Here is a 14,420-nt window from a genome sequence, read left to right on the forward strand (position 1 = left end):
TTCCAAATTGACCACTCTATCTCTCTCACTGGCAACAGTGCGATTAAGCCAATCTGTTCTCATCCTTACTTTCACATTTCACCTCTGAGCAGAGGTTCTGATCTCATATTTGCACCACCACCGATTCTTCCCTTTTGCGCACTGGAACATTGCCCAACTTCACCCTTATTGAGAATTGCAAAATTGTTACAGAAGGAGGCAAGTTGGCCCCTAGTGCCTACACCAGTTCTATTGCCTTATGTCAATCTCCTTCCTTTTCCCAATAGCCCTGCACACCATTTCTATTTAAAGAATAATCCAATGCTCTGTTCAGTACCTGAATTGAACCTAACTCCACCACATTTCCAGACATTGCATTCCATTCCGTAACTACTTGCTGTGTGAAAAAGTTTTTTTTTCACACATCAGCCTTGCTTCTTTTGAGCATCATGATAAATCTATGCCCTCTCATTTGTTTCTTTTTCATGACAGGGGATAGATTCTTCCTTTCTACTTATTCACCACACTCATGATTTTAAAAACCTCTATCAAATCTCCTCTCCGCCTTCTTCTGTCCAAGGAAAACAGTTCCAAGTTCCTCAGTCTGTCCTCATAACTGAAGTTTCTCACTCCCAGAACCACTTTTGTAAATCTTTTCTGCACTCTGTCCAACACAATTCAGATCTTTATTATGATATTAGTACCCACAACTCTACACAATACTCCAGCAGATGTCGAACAAGTGTCCTGTGCAAGTCAACATCATCTCCTTTTATACGCTGTCCTTTTAATATGGGGTGGGGGGGGAAAGAGAGTGGGGGGAGATTGGCAATGGTTTTGGACCAAGTAGTCTTAGGCTAGTAAAGTCCTTTAGGAACTGAAACTGCCATCTTACATGCTTTGGCCTACATGTGACTCTAGTCCATAGCAATGAGGTTTACTCTCAACTGTGTTCTGAAGTTGTCGAGCAAGCTATGTAATAATCAGTGCAAAGTCTTAACAGAGAAATGAAACTGGCATCAACCTAAGCAACTGAGGAAGTGGCAACACTGAAACAGCTCCTTACCCAAGTGCCAAAATTGAAAGTGCTCAGAGACTATTCATCTGATATACCTTACAGTCAATGTCCCAGACACCACCATTGCCAATAAAAGTGAGTAAAGGCCAGGCGTTGCCCATCTTCAATTCTTGAGAATCCATCCACCACCATTCATGACATTAACATCATGTAATCCCCCAGTATCAACGTTCTGAGGATTACTATTGACCAGAAACTCAACTGGACTTATCACATAAATGGTTTCTACAAGATTAGGTCAGAGGCTAGGAATACTGCAGTGTGTAACTCATGTTCTGACTCTCCTGTCCACGATCATAAGGCGCAAGTCAGGAATGCGATGGAATACTCTCCATTTGCCTAATTGAGTGCAGCTCTAACAACACTCAAGAAGCTTGACACATGCAGGACAAAGCAGCCTGCTTGATTGATACCACATGCACAAACCTACGCTCCACCCAGCACTGATGCTCAGTAGCTGCTGTATGTACCATCCATAAGATACACTGAAGAAATTCTCCAAAGATCCTTAGACAGCATCTTCCAAACCCACAACCACTTCCATATAAATAATAAGGGCAAAAAATCCTTGGGAGCATCACCACATACAAGTTCCCCTCCAAGACATTCACAATCCTTAGAAATATATCAAAATCTTGGACTCTGATGGCATTGTAAGACTATTGTACACCACATGGACTGTAGCAATTCAATAATTGCACCACCTTCGCAAAGGCAACTAGAGACAGATAATAAATACTGATCCAACCAGTGATGCCCACGTCCCACAAGTGAATATAAAAAAGCCAACTGCACTGTATGCTTTATTAACTGCTCTCTCCACTTGTTTGCTATCTTCAATGACCTGTACAGATACACATCCAGGCCTCTCTGCTCCAGCAGCCCCTTTAGAATCGTGCACCCTATTTTGTATTGTTTTTCACAAACAAAGCGCACTATTTCACACTTCTCTGCTTTGAACTTTTTCTGACACCTATCCGTTCACTGCGCCAACCTGTTAATATATTTCGGGAGTTTTACACTGCCCTCCTTACAGTTTGCAAGTTTTCCAAGTTTTGTTTCATCTGCAAACTTTGAAATTATCCCCGGCATACCAAGCTCCAGATCATTTACATATATATCAGGAAATGCAAAAGTACTAATACTAACATACTAACTCCATGGGGAATTCCACCACAAATCTTCCTCTAGCCTGAAAAAAATCCATTGACTGTTACTCTCTGTTTCCTCAGTTTGCCAAATTTGTATCAATGTTGTTTTTATCCCTTTCATACTCTGGCTTTCTTCACAAGTTTGTTATGTGGTACTGCATCAAATTCCTTCTAAATCGAAATATACCACATCAACAATGCTGTCCTCATCAAATACTTGCTGTTATATCTTAAAAAAAAATTCAGCAAGTTAGTTAAATATGATTCTCCCTTTTAGTAATCTGTGCTGACTCTTCTCAATCAATCCAACTTTTTCCAGGGATTACCAATGGGGATCCACAGGGATCAGATCAGGGATTGCAACTGACCCAATATAATCTGGAAAAATGTGATGTTGTTCATTTTGGAAGCTATTTTAAAAAACAGTATAGTAACTGTACAAATCTGCAATACACCAGGACTTGATGGTACTTGTGCACAAAACACAAAAAGCTAGCACACAGATGCAGCAGGTAATCAGGAAGGCTACTGGAATGTCATCCCTTATTTCAAGGCGGTTGGTGTATAAGAGGAAGGATGTTTTACTGCAACTGTACAAGTTGCTGGTTGAGACCATGTCTTGAGTACTTTGAGCAGTTTTGATCCCCTTATTTAAGGAAAGATATTGATTCATTGGAGGCAGTTCAGAGAAGGTTCACTTGATATGGAAAGATTGTCTATTGAACAAAAGCTAAAGTTAAAAATCACACAACACCAGGCTATAGTCTAACAGGTTTATTTGGAAGCACTAACCTTCAAGGCGCTGCTTTTTCATCAGATGGTTGTCCTGATGAAGAGACAGTGCCTCGAAAGCTAGTGCTTCCAAATCAACCTGTTGGACTATATCTTGGTGTTATGTGATTTTTAACTTTGTCCAACACCGGCACCTCCAAATCAGAACAAAAGCTAAACAGATTGGAATTTAGAAGAATGAGAGATTATCTCATTTAAGCGTTTAGGATTCTTAAGGACCTTTCCAGGGTAAATTCTGAGAGGATGTTTCACCTCATGGGAGAGTTTAGGACCAGAGGGCATCTGGGGATAAAAGGGTGACAATTTAAGACCAAGATGAGGAGGAATTTCTTCTCAGGCTTGTGAGTCTTTGGAGCTCCTTGCCACAGAGAGCTGGGGCGAGAGTCTTTGTGAATATTTACGACTGAGAGATAGATTCTTGATCAGCATGGGAATGAAGGGTGAAAGAGAAAAGGCAGGAAAGTGGATGTGAGAAATATTGGAGCAGTCATGATCCTACTGAATGGCTGAGCAAGCTACTCCTGTTCCTACTTCTCATGGTCTTATGCTCTTACTAATTCTGTCCCGACTAATTGTTTCTGGAAGTTCCCCACTGCTGAAGTTAAACTAATCATTCTGTAATTATTGGAATTATCCTTACAATCTTTCTTTAACAAGGTTGTAATGTTACAATCCTCTGGGCGTCTGGCACATTCCCCATGTCCAGAGAAGACTGAATGACAGTGACCAGTGCCTCCACAATTCCTATCCTCACTTCTTTAAAATCCTTAGGTGCATCATGTCTGATCAACTTTAAGTGCCAACAATTTATCCCGGATTTCTTCCTTAATAATTTTGAACACTTCTAGAGAGCGAGAGAGAGTAGATTTTATTTATCATTTCTACCATATACAACTGATACAGTAAAAAACGAGACCGCGTTCGTCCAGGACCAAGGTGCTACATGGACAGCACAAACCACACGATCGTACAAAGGGCGGCATAAATGCATAAAAAGTTCTAGTTCTAGTTACGGAGTTTCCTCCTGTGACACCGTGGCTTGGACAGCACCCTCTTTTGTCGAGAGAGATGCAAAGTATTCACTTAGCACCTCAGCCATGTCTTTGCCTCCATGTATAAATCCCGTTTTTGTTCTCTGATTGGCAATACTCATCTTTTAATGACTCTCCTACTGGTTTTGAACTGAAAACTTGCAGATTTTGATTAATTGCTAGTCTATTCTCATACTTCCTCTTATTTAAATTTTCACTTCCCACAAACCTTCAGTATTCCAATTGAGTCTTCATTCCACTGATGATTAAACATTTTCCCATAAAGTGTAGGAGACTAAGGAATGACCTCATAGATGTTTATAAAATTATGAGGAGCATAGATAAGGTGAATAGCCAATGATTTTTCCTCAGGGTAGGACTGTTCGAAACTAGAGGACATAAGTTTAACGTGAGGGTGGTAAGATTTAAAAGGGGCGACTTTTTCATACAGAGGATGGTGTGTATATGGAATGAGCTGCCAGAGGAATTTGTAGAAGTAAATACAATCTTAGCATTTAAAAACATTTGGATAGATATATGGATAGGAAGGTTTCTTGGGTCATGGACCAATAGCAGCCAAATGGAAATAGTTCAATTTAAGAAACCTGGTCACATGGATGAGTTGGGCCGAAGGGTCTGTTTCCATGTGATGTGCCTCTCTGACTTTATAGCCTACATTTAATCATTTGTTATCCATATATTGACTACTCAGTGCAATCCTGTCTGGTCTCCCATGTTCTGTCCTTCAAATTGCTGTTGACCATGATTTAATTTGAGTCAAATCCTGTTTACCTCTATCCAGCTTTATTTACCGATCTACTTTGGCTCCAATTCAAGCAATTTCTTAATTTTAGAATAACCATCCATGTTTTCTAATTCCTCCATGTCTTTCCTTTTCTCTATCTTCTCCCTAATGTCCAAAGGCTTCCAAACTATCTTCACCTACTGACTATCCTCGATTTGAATTGCCTAGGACTTCTGTTGTCATAAATTCTGGAATATCCTTCCAGTTCTACTTCTAAGACATTCATTGAAACCTATCTCTTTGAACAAACATTTGGTCACATCACATAGTCGGTTGGATTATGTGTTCCCCTGCCACATTTGAGGATGGGGTAGCATGCAAAATTCAGCAAGAGTCTTGCTGAATTAAGCATTTACCTGCCTGTACATAGCTCCACATCAGTCAAATGAAGACAAAGACTTTGTCAGGTATCTCATCCTCCCTTTGGCTGCTGAGACTTCTACATGACCAATTTGTGGAAGTCACTTAAGAGAATGGCCCATGCCAGTCAGTGAGCCTTGCAGCCTTACTCATTTCAGACAGATGTTGGGCAAGAATTATCTCTTTTAAAGTTACCCTGGGATAAACAGACATATCTCCAGTTATTCTTCTCATTATGGCAAGCAAGAGGGGATTTAGCTTTAAATTGAGGGGTGATAGATATAGGACAGATGTCAGAGGTAGGTTCTTTACTCAGAGCAGTAAGGGTGTGGGATGCCCTGCCTGCAATAATAGTAGTAGACTCGCCAACTTTAAGGACATTTAAATGGTAATTGGATAAATGTATGGATGATAATGGAATAGTATAGGTAAGATGGGCTTTAGATTGGTTTCACATGTCTGTGCAACATCAAGGGCCTGGACTGCGCTATAATGTACTGTGTTCTTTGTTCTCCCCACCCTTGCTTCTGATACCCACCTTCTCCCCATCTCTCAATCTTCAGTGCCTATTAGAACTTTGGACCCAGATTTGTCTGGACTTTTCAACATATACTTTCTGCAATGGACCCTTCTCCCAGTGATATGGTTAGCAGCTCTGTGGTACAAGGTGTTTTCCCAAGTGGGGCAAAATGGGGATCTTATAGAACTGTTTTAGATTATAGAATCATAGAATCCCTACAGTATGGAAACAGGCCCTTCGACCTGACAAGTCGACACTGACCCTCTGAAAAGTATCTCACCCTACCCTATTACTCTACATTTGCCTCTAAACTACACATCCCTGAACACTGTGGGCAATTTAGCATGGTCAATTCATCTAACCTGCACATCTTTGGATTGTGGGAGGAAACCGGAGCACCCAGAGGAAGCCCATGCAGACAAGGGGAAAATGTGCAAACTCCACACAGACAGTTGCCTGAGGCTGGAATCAAAACCAGATCCCTGGCACTGTGAGGCAGCAGTGCTAACCATTGAGCCACTGTGCTGGTGAGAGGCATGTCATGAGAGGCATGGATAAGGTGAATGCACTCAGTCTTTTTCCCAGGAATTGAGGACTAGAGGGTGTTAGTTTAAAGTAAGAGGGGAAAGAATAAAAGGGGACTTGAGGTGCAACATTTTTACACAGAGGATGGTATGCATATAGAATGAGCTGTACAACATTTAAAAGGCATTTGGATAGAAAAGATTTAGAAGGATGTGGACCCCGTGCAGGGAAATAAGGTTAGTGTGGATGGGCATTTTGGACAGCATGGACCAGTTTGAGCATGTCTCCGTGCTGTAGGACTCTCTGACTGTATAAGTCATGCTAACAACTAGTTAATGCTTAACTGAGACTACAGTAATTGGTTACTGACTAAATTCAACCTAACACCTGATGTGGCTAGATGTGATATTGTGTTCTATAAAGCTGTTCAGACAGACTGGAACATTTTATTACTTTGGAGATGCTAGATAAATTTGGGTTGTCCTTATTAATTTGCCTTGAGGCCTATTTCATCACATTAATCCATGTAAAATATTGTGATTCTCCTTTAGATTAAGAAAAACACATCACTAATATTTCCAGTTTCCAAACTATCTAAGTAGGAGATACAATATTTATATATATATATTATATACATCAGATGTCTTTTGTTTTTAAGTTATTAGGTTTAAAGTCTATTTATACTTACAGTCTAAGTATAGCCACAGTTTATTTTGATATGAGAGTAAATGTTTTATTTATTGTTCATCCTTACAGTTGTGCCCAGATACCATGGCTAAACTGAATGCTGCTTATGTCTTTGGAATTACGTATCAGCAGCAAGTGAGTGGGACTAACGCTATTCATTACTAAATGATATCCAACTTTTTATGCTATATTTAATCTATAGAGATACTGAAGTTTATTTATTTTAGACTTATAACACCACCTTTAAAGAAATCAAAGACAGGAAAAAGAGGGAACTGCAGGCAAGTTAGTCTGATAAGACACATGAGGAAAATGAAGAAACCCATTCTCAATAAAGCAGTAATAGCACTTCGAAACTTGAGTAAGCAGAGTCAGCATGGTTATTTAAGTGGAAAATTGTGCTTGAAAAACTTACTAAATTTTTTTTTACGATGTCACTCACATCATACATAAAGGGGAATTGATGGTTATAAATTTTTGAATCTTCTAAGTTATTTGACAGGATGCAACATTGTAAAACGTTACACAAGACCTCAATTCTACATTCCTGCCTAAACCCAATAATCTTTCATTCCATTGCTTGTCAAAAGTCTATTTACTTCCATCTTAAAAATATTCATAGATAATGCCTGCTTTTGAGGAAGAGAGTTCCAAAACGTCACGACCTCTTATTTTAAACAATGACCCCTATTTCCAGGGAATTCCAGTATTTTGATCCAATGACAATGAAGGAATGAAGATGCATTTCCAAGTCAGGATGGGTTCGAGGGGAACTTGCTAGTTCCCATGTATTTGCTGCCCTTATCCTTCTAGGTGGAAGTGGCCATGGGTTTGGAAAGTTCTGTCAAAGGATCTTTGGAGAATTTCTGCAGTGCTTCTTGGAGGTAGTACACACTGCTGCTACTGAGCATCAGTGATGGAGGGAGTGGATGCTTGAAGATTTGGTGCCAATCCAGCAGACTGCTATGTCTGAATGGTGTCAAGCATCTTGACTGTTGTTGTCGTTGAATCCATCCAGACAAAAGGAGAGTATTCTATCACACTCCTGACTTGGGCCTTGTCGATATGGATAGATTTGGGGAATCTGCAAATGAGTTACTTGCCACAGTATTCCTATAACCTGACCTGCTCTTGTAGCCACTGTGTTTAGCCAGTTAGGTTTCTGTCAAGAGTAATTTAAGGATGTTAATAGTGGGGGATTCAATTATGGTAAACCGTTGAATGTCAATGGATGCTGGTTCTATTGTCTCTTATTGGAGCTGATCATTGCCTGGCATTTGTACAGTTACTTGTCCAGTAGTAACATTAGTTGGGATCATAACATTTTCCATTTCAAGTTTTCTTGATTCTGTATCTCTTTACTCTTTGTTCTTTTCCTCTTCAAGTTTTTTTTAAAATTTCTAACTGTGTCTTAGCTCATTGCAGTTGTGACATTTCAATTTCAGATTTCTCTTCTATCAGTTCCAAATGTTGGCTATCCCTTGGAGTATTTCTTCCTTATGAAATCCTACTTTTATTTCCACCATTGATTTATCTGCTAATTCTCTCAGTTTAGCTTCAGACAGAAATTTCAAATAACCTACTGTTACATCTTCCATTTCTTAACATGCAGATCATGCTCAACAGGCTATTACAAACTACTCCTGTTACCATTTTTTATGATCTTACGTTTCTAAACAGTATCTGTTTCCATGCTGTACATCTCTATGACTCTAAGTTTAGTATTTTATACATTTTATGCTTCAATTTATCTTTTTTGTAAAATAGTTAAGCATAGATTAATTAAAATGTAATTTAACTCCAGTCTGGAAATGTAACTTATTTAGAATGGTAACATGCTTCTTCAGTACTTACTAAAGGTCTTTACAAGTTTAAATCAATAAAAAAAGCTGCTGAATAAGCTATTGCATTGTAGCATAACATGATAAAGCTCCAAAATTGTTACACTATAGAATAGTTGTACATCTATTTACATTTTCAATACCAAGCAACTTTCAAGTATGTCCCAACAAGAGAATAAATCAGTTATTTTCCCATATACCCCTTAGAAATCTTTGTTGACTGATCCAAGTTAAAGCATATTTCATTAAATGCTATTTCGGAAAATATCATAGGTTCTCATGGCATTCTAAGAATTTCATTTTTAAAAACTGCCCTGTAATTTCCTGAATTATCTGTTTCATTTTCTTAAGAAAAAAATTATATTTGTAACATGGCATTTCGGCAGAATTTCCTTGCAACTGATTTCACAATTTACAGTCAGAGACCGCACAATTTATTTCCCAGTTTTCTTCAGTTAGTTTTATAGACCTAAGACTCCAAACCCTAGATTGCCTAACTTGTGTAAACGCTTTGGCATAATTACTCTTTAAATGGTTAACTCCAGTTAACTTTTAAGCACAGAGAAAAACATAACTTACATTTATATCCTGCCTTTCTGACCCTTGCACAGCCTGAAATATTTTTCTTTTGCCTAATACCTATATGTATTTAATAGATTTTTTGAAATAGGACAATTAATGTGCCTATAAATGGAAGTAACATTCTTAACCATGATCTAGAAATTAACACATTTTCTAAAATTCTGTAAAGTATGAGGAAAATGGGAAACGAGTAAGCAAGTATATCTTACATAAAGTTGTTTAAAAATTACCTGGAATGAATTCAGAAGGCCAGTAAACCGGATTTTGGGTCAGTGCAGTCATCAACCTTTAGCCAAATCCTTACAGTAAATGTAGAGTTGAAACCTTTACTTTTTTAACACCCAGGTACGGTATCTTAATGCATTTCAATAGCATTTATTCTTTCTAAAGATACTTCAGAACACTATTGAGAGTAGAAATTTTGCCAAGGAGCAAAAATGCAGTTGAAAAGGAAGATTCTAAAAAAATGATTGACAATGTACAGAGAAGTGAAAAGGCAAAAATGCAACAAATGAGAGTTCTACAGGTTGAATGTGGAATGAACCACTGTTGTTAGAGGGGGAGAAAACATAGAAACTTGGGAACAGAAGTAGGCCATTCAACCCTCTGTGCCTGTTCCACCATTCAATGACATCCTTGCTGATCTGTGGACTAATTCGAGATATTTGCCTTTGGTCTATATCCCTTAATACCTTACTACCTTTGCTTAAAAAGTATAAGGACAAGATGTAAGATATCAGTGGAAAGTGCATGCATGGATGTGCAACTGGAGGAATTCATAGAAATTGATCAGAGACTGCTGATCAATTTGAAAGTGAAGATGAAGACCTTAACATTGATTCTCTCAATACAAGAGGTCAATAGAGTTCAATAATTTCAAAACAATGCAATTAATCACATGGGTAAGAACTTATACTATAAGCAGAAGTAGAAACTTAGTAACAAGTTCTTTGGAGAAATCAGTCATAAGCTCTTCAATGTATATATTGGGAAATTGGAGAGCAATATTGGCTAGACAATATTGTACAGGATCATGGTTAGGAATGTTACATCCATTTTTAGGCACCTTAATTGCTCTATTTCAAAAATCTATTAAATACCTACAGGTATTTGCTAAAACACTTGTTGACAAATTACATGTAAGGAAAGAAGGTGAGTTTGAGAGTTAGGAAATATGTTTAGTTCCATAGCTTGGATTAAATTCTTGGAATGGATATTTTAAATAACACAAGTCCTATAATGTCATCTGAAGATTATTTTCCCTTCTAAGAGAATTTTTACACATTGTGTCATTTTTTTAACTTGTTTATTTTCTTTCTTGAACAGTGTATAATTCCTGTTTCCAAGCTTTTATCTGATTACGATGACATTCAATTTTATGACTTATACATGCTTTACGAAGGGGAAGATGGCGAGGATAAACTTCATCCTATTGCAGTTCGTAACTTAAACTTTCAATATAATGGACAATTCATTAACCAAGGTAATCATGAGACCATTATATAGCATTTATTGTTGAATTACCGAAGTTTAATTCACAAATATTTCTGACTTAGCCAAGTGCAAGATAATACTGTAACTTTATTGAATTAGACATTAAAAATATTTGTTCCTACTTGTGAGCCCTTTTTATATAGGAGGTCTTGTGGCACAACATTCTTGCCTCTCAGCCAGGCATTCTGGGTTCAAGTCTCACTCTGTGCCGTGCAAAGGCATTTGTAACCTAGCTGAACAGATTGATTGTCAGCCACCAAATACTTTTAATATACTATACTTCCACCACCTCATCCCAGATCTAACCCTCCAACTTGGCACAGCCTTTTTGAACGGTCCTACTTATATATCTTCCTTCCCACCTATCCATTCCGCCCTCCCCCTGACCTATCACTATCACCCTCACCTGCATTTATCTATTGCCTTCCCAGCTGCCTTCTCCACACACACACCTCTGATGAAGGGATTGTGCCTGAAACGTCAACTCTCCTGCTGTTTGAATGCTGCCGGACCTGCTGTGCTTTTGATGCTGTGGTTCCTATCCTCGATTAATGGGGATGGTTAGCAGCAGGAGCCAGCTGTAAAGCCAGCTGCCCAATTCAAGGTGATCTGCCAGCATTATGGTAACTCTATTTAAAATAGGACAAAGTTAAAAAAGGTAAACAATTGAGAGAGATTTTGGAGGAGCAGTACCATCAAATGCATGTTCCTTTCAATTATGCAACTAAAGTAACTGAAAAGTTTGATTTCTCTTCTGACTTTTAAATAATAGAAGTTACTTGTCCATTTGCTATATTCTTAAAACATTTAATGGTATAAACTACTTTGTTTAGTTGGGAAGAGAAGTAGGCTGTTTGGCTCTTGCTGTTCTGTCATTTGATTAAACGATGACTGATCTGTTTTTTTTTACACTGCTCCTGCAAGTTAGTTCAGATTGTGCATATTTTGAGGATATTAAAGTAAGTTACTCGGATTTTATTTGTGAATTACGAGATAATGCTTAATTTGACTGAATACAAATGTCTCGATAGAAAGGTTGGCCGCTTCCATAAAAAGCAAGGTTCACAAAAACATTCAGCAGTTGCTGGAAATGTACACAAACCTGCACTCCATGACTTTAGCTATTACTGCTCAGCATCAATGGCAAGGGGATCGAGGAACCTCAACCTCACTCCAGATGCGCTCCAGAGACAATGTGGTGGTGCGAGCTGGTTCCCGCAAGAGAAGGAACATCATATAGGCCTCCCCAAAAGACTCGTCTCAGAGCATTCCAGACTGTTCCATCTTAATTGAAGGGAAACTCAAGACTAGGAGGTCATCTGGTAGAGAATGAAGTCTATTTGTTGTAGATCACCTCTCAAAGAGGAAAAACAATTTCAAGAGAGAAGAGGTACTTTTAAAACACCTGTCATATAGCTGTGGCTCTTTCGTGCTTTTGACAGTTTTTATTTCATTCATTTTATGATGAGAACAACATTCCAGCTTCCCAAGAAATTCACATATACCTGCATGATCTGAGCCCTCCATTCACAAATGCCCCTGGGGACCATCCGCTCAAACCTTTAAGGACAGAAAACTCCAATATAGGACAGAGCACTCAGCCATGGAGGCTGTGACTATACCTAGATATAGTTGAAGGGTAAAGAAAAACTGATCTCTGAGGGCACATAGTTGGCACTTCATTGTACAGGGAATATCATGCTTGTATAGATATTGGCACTTTAAATTTGATAATTATTTTAGTTGCAGCTATAAAGATGAAAATACAGAAGCTATAGTATCGAAACTAAGCATGTACTGATTCACCTTTACCCACTTTGCTTGTTACAACTTCAAAGAATTCAAATAATTCAAACACTATTTCCTCTTTATTAAACTTGACTCTGCTTCATTGTTTATGATTTTCAAATTGTCCTGCAACTATTTCCTTAATGATGGATTTCAGCAATTTCCCAATGAAAGATTTTGAGTTAACAGACCTGTAGCTTCTTACCCTTCATCTTCCAGTTTCTTGAATGACATGTTACATTTGGGGTTTTCCAATTCCCTGATACCTTTCCAGATCCTGGCAATTGTTTGAAGATTGCAACCAATGCATCCACTATCTTTGCAGCCATTTGTTTTACGTTCCTAAGTTGCAGGCCATCAAACCATGAATGTACATCATTGGGAAATTATGGAACCTCAGTTTCCCAGCCTTTAATTCTAATAGCAAGAAGGTGATAGATTGTGGAGGTCAGTTTCATTATTATTTTCAGTATATGCCTGGAATTTAAAAACTTTGTGCTTGTTTTTGAATTATTTTTCAAACTGTTTTTCATTTCACAGTTAATACAGAGAATAACTGGCGTTTTACTAGACGTATTTTCTTGGTGGATACTTTATCTGGTCGTGAAACTAACCTAAAGAACCAACCAAAGGTGATTAGAGTTGCTAACAGTATAACAATCAGGTGAGAAAAAGCTTTGGTATGAATGCAGACTGGAAATGTTCAGTTTTCATGTAAGTTGCCTGACATACTTTTGAGATGCCCTGGTTAGCCAAAGAGGGTGAAAATCTTATGGAGTAGTGTTTTTCCATCTTCACTATATTTAGGGAATATCACTTTGCTAGACCCAGTCGAGAATGAAGCCTATCTTTATCTCTCTATACAAAAAAAACTAAAATTAATGTTTTTATTCATTCCTTTTATTATTAGAACAACATTCTAACTTCCCAAAAAAGTCACATATACCTGTGTGATCTGCTTGTAGTCAGGATTTGCACATCAGGCAATGGGTCTCCTTCCTATCCACAAAGGCATCTCAGATGAAACCTTGGTGATCAAAGAATCCAGTATGTGATTCCCCACTACCTGCACCTGATGGAAACTAACCACTATTCTCTCAGTCTGAAATAAAAGAAAACAGCATAGATCCTTTGATAATCTGAGAAACGAACCTCGTAGAAAATAGTTGAGAGTCAAAATCACCCTTAATACTATTGGTGTTTTTAACTTTTAATTCTCAATTCCTCAACAGTGCATTTCATTGGTGCTTTATCTATTGCATGCCAAGGCCACTGAGGTAACACACAGCAAGAAACTGACAAGGTGGAAAGGCTTTGATCAAAAGCATGAAAGAGCCACAGCCATATGAGAGATGTTTTAAAAGTATCTCTTCTCACTTGAAATTGTTTTTCCTCTTTGAGAGGCGATGTGCAACAAGTCAGAATGCAGTTCACCTGTCTAGCACTTCACTCTTCCCCTGCTGCTCTGCTCTGCTGCCAGCCTCATCAACAGCACAGATGCAGCTTGTGCACCTGTATCATTTACTTCAGGTAGAGGGACAAGATCAGAAGCCACATTACTTCCAGCTGCACCAGCAGGAACAACAGTAGCAGCAGCAGTTTCTTTCTCCTCAACAGGGTAATTGGATGAAAATGAAGAAGGTTGTAGTTGTAAGGAGGTGAAACCTCCTCTTTGTAGGCACACTACCTGACTGAAAATTACCAAACTCTGATATCTTATAGAAAAACTAGTTATAAGGCTGATCTAGTTCAGTTTCTCAGCATTGGTAACACTGAGGATGTTGATA

General features: G+C 38.3%; 1 protein-coding gene across 1 annotated transcript in view; it reads left to right on the forward strand.

The window, feature by feature from the left end:
* Nucleotides 1-14,420, forward strand: part of tmem67 (transmembrane protein 67) — a 171,691-nt gene that overhangs the window by 55,362 nt on the left and 101,909 nt on the right. Inside the window, exons 10-12 of the mRNA XM_060824041.1 lie at nucleotides 6,998-7,063; nucleotides 10,678-10,834; nucleotides 13,174-13,297. Of these exons, the coding sequence (XP_060680024.1) occupies nucleotides 6,998-7,063; nucleotides 10,678-10,834; nucleotides 13,174-13,297 (347 nt within the window). The remainder of the gene's footprint in view (nucleotides 1-6,997; nucleotides 7,064-10,677; nucleotides 10,835-13,173; nucleotides 13,298-14,420) is intronic.

This window comes from Hemiscyllium ocellatum, chromosome 4 (assembly GCF_020745735.1).
Source record: "Hemiscyllium ocellatum isolate sHemOce1 chromosome 4, sHemOce1.pat.X.cur, whole genome shotgun sequence".
NCBI classification, from domain to species: domain Eukaryota; kingdom Metazoa; phylum Chordata; class Chondrichthyes; order Orectolobiformes; family Hemiscylliidae; genus Hemiscyllium; species Hemiscyllium ocellatum.